Source organism: Telopea speciosissima, chromosome 10, assembly GCF_018873765.1.
Source record: "Telopea speciosissima isolate NSW1024214 ecotype Mountain lineage chromosome 10, Tspe_v1, whole genome shotgun sequence".
Taxonomy (NCBI): domain Eukaryota; kingdom Viridiplantae; phylum Streptophyta; class Magnoliopsida; order Proteales; family Proteaceae; genus Telopea; species Telopea speciosissima.
In genome coordinates this window covers 6276540-6285512 of record NC_057925.1, presented here as the reverse complement: position 1 = coordinate 6285512, position 8973 = coordinate 6276540, and the positions used below count along the sequence as shown (strand labels likewise).

General features: G+C 39.0%; 1 protein-coding gene across 1 annotated transcript; it reads left to right on the top strand.

Annotated features, from left to right (window-relative positions):
- Window positions 1-290: 290 nt before the first annotated feature.
- On the top strand, window positions 291-8646 carry LOC122644212 (beta-glucosidase 12-like). The gene is made up of 13 exons (XM_043837827.1): window positions 291-464; window positions 582-651; window positions 2683-2741; window positions 2837-2912; window positions 3001-3078; window positions 3349-3436; window positions 4153-4408; window positions 5582-5697; window positions 5790-6010; window positions 6642-6673; window positions 6767-6869; window positions 6974-7082; window positions 8403-8646. Exons 1-13 carry the CDS (start codon window positions 303-305, stop codon window positions 8569-8571), a joined length of 1539 nt encoding a protein of 512 aa, XP_043693762.1. The 5' UTR covers window positions 291-302; the 3' UTR covers window positions 8572-8646.
- Window positions 8647-8973: the final 327 nt, after the last annotated feature.

Below are 8973 nucleotides of genomic sequence, written 5' to 3'. Positions count from 1 at the left end.
TAATACATCAAAGTGTTACATAAAGTCCATTTTTAAATTTGATGCTGCACGCCTTTACCATGTATGGGAATATAATGTTGCAAACTCAATAGATATACCAACCAGATGTGATGATGCTAAATTTATTAAATAATTTAATAAACAAATAAATTTTTGGAAGGAATCAAAATTTTGAATTATTAATTATGACCATTCACCACACTCAAAGTCTAAATCTATTTAGCTCTTTCATTTGCTGCTTTCAAATCTATAGAATACACATATAGAGGGATACAAGAAAAGAAAGCAGAAGCGAAGAGGTAATGGCAGTTCAAGGCTCTCTGGTGTTGGTGTTTGGTTTCACAGTGCTAGTGAATCTGTATGTTCACGCAGCTGCTGTTGTTCCAAGTAATGTCTCTGTTCCGTTCAGCCGGAGTAGCTTCCCGGAAGGTTTCATTTTCGGGACCGCATCCGCTGCTTACCAGGTATGGTATATCTATAGGCTTCAATGTTGTGTTTGAAGATTTGAAGCTTTTCTCTTACAGAACTTAAGAAAACTAACATGACTGAGAATGCTTGTTTCTTGGGTCTGGTTTTGGCAGTATGAAGGTGCCGCATTTGAGGATGGTAAAGGTCCAAGTATTTGGGACTATTTCGCTCACAAATATCCAGGTTTTCTCCTATCATTTACAAAGAATGTGTGTGCACGTTGACTAAGCTAGCTAACTAAGTAATTTCTTAGATATCCAACAGTTAGATTTACCAGTCATTCTTCAATGTGACGAAGTCAGGTCATGTAAACTATTATATGGTTGTGACTAGATTTTCCCGAAGGTCAATTACCCTTTTATATAGGTGGAAAATTTTTATTTTTACTCCATTACCTTGATATTGAACAAAAGGTTATCCAAGTGGATAATGTTCATCATTTGCATAGGTAAGCAGTTTTTGTCATATAAACGATAGTCTCTGCAGTCTCACCATAAATTAAATAACTAGTGCATTCCTTAGATTACTAATTTGTCTAATTTCATAGTCATATAATTTATCGTGTATTGCACTTTTTGTCTTTGTATTTTCGATCTTATTGTAAAACTCTGAGTTGACAATTCTAACAAAAATGGACGACTTTGTTGATGAAACGACCGTGTTGATGAATACCCATCAAAACTTATGATTAAATTCATTTAAAAAAAATAAATAAAAACCTTAATTATATTTAAGGAAAAAGGTTCCCATGACGCCATGATAAGAATCTTTTCTCATTGTGAGGACTTTTTATTATTTTTCTTTTTCCTACTCTAACAAATGTGAAGTTTGCACGGCTATTGATGTGACGTGCAGACTCCAACTCATTATGAAGTCATGGGAACCCTCTCCCTTGTATTTACACTCACAAAATATCTCAATTAATTATATGACCCAACACAATATCAAGTAGGGGAAGTTTTTTTTTTTCTTTGGTAAAAACGAATTCATTGAAGAGGGCAAGCAAAAGCCAAGTACTCATGAACACACAGATCACGGAACAAAAAGTGGAACACAGCCAACAAGTCCTGCTTGCAACGAATAAAGCCCTCATGGCTTGGGAGTGGGCAACGCCATTAATCTCCCTAGGAATACAAACAAACTGACAGCATACAAACTTTGAGGCAAGACAACGGAATCAAGTAGGGGAAGTTATACTCAAAGCAACCCAACCAAGCAAACTTTTTTAATATTCTAAAGGGAAAAAGGACTGCCTATACATAGGGCTGTAAACGGATCGGATTCGGCTCGGATAGTGCTATATCCGCATCCGCATTCGATTAGCTATCGAACGGATTCGGATAGTGCTAAACGGATACGGACATGGATACGGATCGGATATTTTATCCGTTTACATGTAAATATAGCTTTTCGGATAGCTATAGCCTATCCGTATCCGCATCCGTTTAGCTTTCGGACGGATTCGGATAGTGCTAAACGGATACGAACACGGATACAGAAACGGGTTTCGGCTATTCATTTACACCCCTACCTATACAGAGAAATCCTGCCCCTGTTGATGCTTTTGTGTGCTTTCATTAACCAGCGCTGATGTAGGGACCACACTCTCAGGCAGAAAACCTCTTCAACCTTGAATCCCAATAGCTGAAGTGCCTAGTGTTTTTTAATTTTTTTTTTTTTAAATGGTCAAAAACAAGTACCTAGGTATTCTTCTCCTCTTTTCTTTTCTGATTGATTTAGTAAGAATGTGGGCATATGATATCGCAATTTAGACCCCACCCGAGCACCTACCTGGGTGAGGTCCATGCCCCTGTCTAGATGTGGGCAGCACCAAGGTCGCTACCCGCCCGACCGTAGAGGATTAGAATCCTATGATATCGCAATTTGGATCCTCTACGGCCGGGTAAAATCCTATCATATCGTTCCTTTAACTATTCAAATGGGCATTCCAAGGATATTTACCTCAATACTCAACAGAAGAAAAAAAAAAAAAAAAGGTTATTTACCTCAATACATGAGGGTTTAGAGTTCAAGGTTTAGGGTTTTTGTTGACATCGAATCTAACAAAAAAGAACTCAATGGTACCATACTGACATTCCACTTCAAACTTTAGCCATTGCCCCCACCCCTTTCTGTATGTTATTGTTCCTTTAGTTTCTAATGTTATAGCGAAAAAGATAGAAATTAAGGAAAATTATCCTTCTGTTTTGATAGGTAAAATAGCGGATCACAGTAATGGAGATGTGGCTGTTGATTCATATCATCGTTATAAGGTATGGTTAATTACAAGCATGATGCATATTACCTGGTACTGGTGATGAGTGATGCCCATTAATTTTTCCTGATCGATAATTAATTTAATTAACAGGAAGATGTGAGTATATTGAAGCAAATGGGATTGGATGCCTATAGATTCTCCATCTCTTGGCCCAGATTACTGCCCAGTATGTAATTCATCACCAAAACAAAAAACCTTTCTTTTGTTCCTTTGTGAACTTTTGATAAACCATCTGAAACAATTTTAACTCTCAGAGGGAAAGCTTAGTGGAGGAGTGAATGAGGCCGGCATCAGATATTATAACAACCTCATCAATGAGCTTCTATCCAATGGTAACTACTCTCTTTCTCTCTCTCTCTCTCTCTCTTTCTTGTGTTGTTATTGTTGTTAGGGACTTGGGTGGATCAGCGGGTCCATGTGGGGTTGGGAGCAACAATCCTTGAGGAAAATTTTTTAAGGATTAAATAGGTATTTCAGTAAAATTTCTGTATAGGATTTCGCTATATGCGTATAAGTATGTTGCGAGGATTCTTTCTCTGTGACAAAAATTTGAGAGAGAGTGTGACTAAACATACATTAACATTGTCTCTCATGATGTGCAGGTATCCAGCCCTTCGTGACTATCTTTCACTGGGATAGTCCCCTCGCACTTGACAAGGAGTATGGTGGTTTCTTAAGTCCTCACATCATGTAAGTAATCCAGAAAATAAAAATTAAAAAAGTTTTCCTGCAAATGACGAAAAAATATCTCCTGCGATTCCTTGACCGGTACAGTTCCCCTCCTAGTGCTTCTAATAAGATTAGGGTAGACTCCACCCTGGCAGAGTGTTCGGTCAGAGGTGGAATGATCATTGAGCCCCCTTGTTAGGGAACCGTAGGAACTGTACCAGGCAGGGAATTGCACGGATAAAGATCCGCAAATGACTCATTGGCACCATATTATATAGAAATTCCTCTAGCTAGGTGGCAATCTGATATCAGATCAACATATGACTGATGTGCCAATTCCATTGGTTAAATCAAACAAGATCAAATGACCCATTGGGAATAGGGGTGTAAATGAATAGTCAAAATTCGATTCTGTATCCATGTCCGTATTTTAGCACTATCCGAATCCTTCCGAAAGCTAAACGGATGCGGATACAAATAGACTATAGCTATTCGAAAAGCTATATTTACATATAAACGGATAAAATATCCGATCCGTATCCGTGTCCATTTTCGTTTAGCACTATCCGAATCCGTCTGAAAGCTAATCGGATGCAGATGCAGATGCGAATGCAGATATAGCACTGTCTGAGCCAAATCCAATCTGTTTACATCCCTAATTGGGCATGGAGCCTCTTCCCTTGATATTGTCAACTACCCACATCTTAACTATTTCGATCTTTCAATTTCCTGCACAGAAATGACTATACGGACTATGCGGATCTTTGCTTTAGAGAATTTGGTGACCGTGTGAAGCACTGGATCACCTTCAATGAGCCATATATCTACAGTACTTTTGGATATGCCACAGGCATTTTGGCCCCTGGTAGATGCTCTAAAGAGGTGGATTCAAATTGTATTCCTGGGAACTCTGGGACTGAGCCCTACAGGGTAGCTCACCACATGCTTCTGTCTCATGCTGCTGCAGTAAAACTGTACAAGAAAAAGTATCAGGTGAGTGAGATCTGCATAAGCATCACACTAATTAAGTTTAATTCTAAAGATTTTAACATCAATTTGATGGCTATTCTTTATCCTTAATGCGACATTTGGGTGGAATCGATCTGTCGTTCTCATTTTGGAATCTGATATGAGGACCACCCAAATTCTGGAACTAAGCAAGGATTCGATTATTTGATTCTACAATGAAATATTTTACTGTTTAATAAGATAATCTAGTTGTAGTTCAAAATTTTGCGTAAACAACTTCAATTTGATTTGCGTAAGCTTAGTTGGAAAATTAGGTTTTCAGAGTAGATTTACCTTTTTCAAAATCGGATCGGATGTGTTAGGCGAGTCATATTTTTTCTTATTTTTTAATATCTTCTTTCTTTCTCCTTCTCGGAGTGGAATGAATGAGACTGCAGTTGCTGCTTAATAGGTGAGGAGAAAAGGGATTACTATTGAAAATAACGGACAAAAATTCTAGGGTTCTGTTTAGTTGTAGACCAAATTTATGGTCTTTGAACAGTAGATGACCTAATAAATAAAAACTATATATATTTGGTGAGTTTCACATGATCAGCAAAAACTCCAAATCAATGAAAACTCGGACTAACTCAGATCTGACCGATCTAGTCATTTCTTAAATATAGGCGAGTCGTCAAGACTCCTCATCGGGTTTCATGTTTTTTTTTTTTTACTTGACTCGGGTGACTCACCAAGGAAAATTATTGTCTCCATTTATCTGCCCCTCCATTTCCTCCATTTCATCTAGTAGGGGGGAATGGATCCCACCCGAGCAGTGTGTTCGGGCAGGGAGTAGGATGGTCATTTCTGGCCCCTATGAGATGAAATGGAGGAAATGGAGGGGCAGATAAATGGAGACGATAACCTGGTGTCACACTAGATGGTATGGATCCGGATCCTCTGCTGCCGCCTGCCATGCAGCCAGCGTGCAGCCTCACAGGCAAGGGCGAAATGACCGCCCTACCCACTTCCCGAACACCCTGCCCGGTTGGGTTCCATGTGGGGTCCACCCCCTGCCTGTGTAAGGCTGCACACTAGCCGCACGAGCAAGCAGGCAGCAGAGGATCCAAATTGAGATGGTACTCTTCTCTAGAAGCCACAACAAAAAAAAAGTTTTAGAGGATTACTGGCTAAACCATATTGGAATTGTGAGAACAGAAATCTCAAAAGGGAAAGATAGGAATCACATTGGTGTCACACTGGATGGTACCATTCTCAAGCAGCAAATCTGACATTGCTGCCGCCCATCGAGCTCTTGATTTCATGTTCGGATGGTAAGTTTCAGCTTCTCAATTGATCTAATAATGGCTGTATCCATTACAACCATATATGACAGTAATTACTTATTTACAGTTTTATTGAACAGGTTCATGAACCCATTGACCTATGGTGAATATCCTCAAATTATGAAATCTCTTGTTGGTGATCGGCTACCAAAGTTCTCGAAGAAACAATCTCACATGGTGAAAGGGTCATTTGACTTCCTTGGATTAAACTATTATACTGGAAATTATGCAGCTGATGTAGAGAGCAGTACTGGTACCAATATAATCTCATCTACAACAGATTCTCGTGTTAACCTTACAGGTAGGTCAAGGCAAAACTCCTCAAGAATTTCAATCTAGTTTGTATGATAGCCATAGACGGCGGGCCTTGGTGCGACAGTAAGGTTGCTCTATTATGACCATTTGGTTTGAGTCTGGAAATAGCCTCTGTGCGAAGCAGGATCTTTATCACCTCCAGTTCCCTGTCCAGCCCAGTTCCCCAGTTGCTCTAACAAGGGGGGTTGGAATGACCACCTTACCCATGCCCAAACACTCTCCCTGGGTAGGGTCCACCACCTCCTATTAGAGGAACTGGGAAACTGAGCGGGGCAGGAAAGTGTAGGAGATAATTTTCCGCAAGTAGGGGTAAGATGGACCCTGATCCTCTACTGCCGAGCTGCCGGCAGGACCCTACTGCCAAGACACAATAAGACGGTGAATGACTGCCTTACCCCTGCCCGAGCGCCTTGCCCGAGTGGGGGTAAGGCGGTCATTTACCACCTTGTTGTGTCTTGGCAATAGGGTCCTGCCGGGCAGCTCGGTAGTAGAGGATCCAAATTGGGGGTACGACTGCGTACATTATGACCCTCCACAAACCCTGCAGTGGTGGGTATGCCCTCTTTTTGGGTATGATAGCAATCTTCATGATAATTTTTTCTTCTATAATTTTACAGTTTCAAAGAATGGGGCACTCATTGGTCCAGCGGTATGAGATTACCTTACAGACTCTGCAATTCATGTTAATCATTTCACTTCATTGTAGTTTATATTTAAAGTTCAAATTTGATAATTTTTATAGACTGGTTCAGCTGCATTCTATGTCTATCCGAAGGGAATTCGAGAAATTTTGATCTATACAAAGAAAAAATATAAAAACCCCACTATTTTCATTACTGAAAATGGTAAGTTTCATTGATCCAATTCGAAATAAATCTCTAAACCATCTTTGTTTTCTTTTATAGAATTTTTGAATGGATCAATTTTTATGGTTAATTTCTATTTGCAGGGTTTGGTGAGGTTAACAATAGCAGCTTACCCTTGCAAGAAGCTCTGAAAGATGACAGGAGAGTTGATTTTTACCATCGCCATCTATGGTTTCTTAGAAAGGCCATCAAGTAAGCATTCTCTCTGAATTTCTAAGGATTTCAAGGTTGTCAAAAGTTCATTTTTTTGAGTATCAAGCATTTATGAAGGGTTCAATTTGGGGTGGCATGGGTAACTCAAAATTGAGATCAGTTTCCACATGGTAACGGTCTCCACATAGAGATCCACCGTCCATGGAATGTGAGTCCCACGCGCCCCATGTGTGGACCATTCCGACATGGGGAGAGGAACCAGATGTGGTACCTCATGGCCAATTGAGAACTATTAGGTAGGAGTGTAAATGAATAGCCGAAATCCGTTTCCGTATCCGTGTCCGTATCCATTTAGCACTATCCGAATCCGTCCAAAAGCTAAACGAATGCGAATATGGATAGGCTATAGCTATCCGAAAAGTTATATTTACATATAAACGGATAAAATATCTAATCCGTATCCATGTTCGTATCCATTTAGCACTATCCGAATCCGTCCGATAGCTTATCGGATGCAGATGCGGATATAACACTATCCGAGCCGAATCCTATCCGTTTACAGCCCTACTATTAGGTGGAGAAATTCCTAGGTGCATAAGAAGGGTTGTAGGCTTGTTAATAGCCAATGTGGAACTAATCTCCCAACAATCCCGCGCACGTGTGGCAGACTTTATTGCATTTCCATCCCAAAAAGTTTGAACTATTAGGTTTGAGCAGAGATCAAGAACATCAATAGTTAACATTTTGTTAGGGTTGAAATCTCCCTGGTTTAGCTGGCTTGGACCAAACCCAAATTTCTCCTTTCTTAACAAATTAGTTATTTTACTAAGAGCCTATTTGTTTGGCAGAAAAAAAAAAAGGGTGGGATAGTAAGAGGGCGGGATCCATGTGTAATGGAGTAACCCAGTAGAAAAAAGAAATAAAGGAAAGGATGAGAAAAGTGATTTTTGTGGATCTCACATTAATAAAATAATCAATTCCCTCCCTTTCCCACAAAATCCTACCCTTTTAGAAAGAGATGGGATGGGAAAATGTGACTGCCACGTCTGTAGACAATCCCCTTAAGCTGTGAAAAATTTTCTCCTCATTTCTCCAACCTTAGTTACCGAACAAACATGAGTTTTGATGATTTATGGAAAACTAATATTTTTTTTCCACCTCTTTTGTCCCATCACACCCCGAGTGGACTGAAACAGAAATTTCATTCATAATTAAGATGTGAGAATTAACAATGATATTGATTATGAGTCGAGTCATAGGTCAAATCATTTTGGATTAAGAGATTCTTTCTTCATCTTAGGAGACAGAAATTTATTTTCTTGCAGAAAAATTAAATAAAAAAAAATTGATTTGGTACAGGGATGGTGTGGATGTGAGAGGATACTTTGCATGGTCATTGTTGGACAACTACGAATGGAGCAGCGGCTACACGATTAGATTCGGCATTAACTATGTAGATTATAAAGATGGGTTGAAGAGATACACAAAGCACTCGGCCATTTGGTTCAAGAAATTCCTTAAGAAATAGATTTTATTGTTTAGTAATTTCGTTTTATCCCTTCCACCTAATTGATTGGGGCTGGATGGGATGATATGTTTTGACAATTAATTTCTTTAAAAAGTCCAATAATCAATTTTTTTTTTTTTTTTTTTTTGGGTAGAACAATAATCAAATTTTCAAATATAGAATTAATAGAAGTACCATTTTTTTAGGTGTTATAAACAATTCATGGTCTTACAGGATATATAAAAGATGGAAGCAAAACAGATATGTTGTCAAGCTTAGCAAAACATCCGTAATCCTACTATTTGTTCATGTACTATCCTTTACCAATGTTGAAGATGAAGGAAGGGTAGTATTGTAAATTTAATTCTAATGTTTTAGTACAAGGGTAAAATAGTCTTTTCACACCAATAACTAACAGCATAC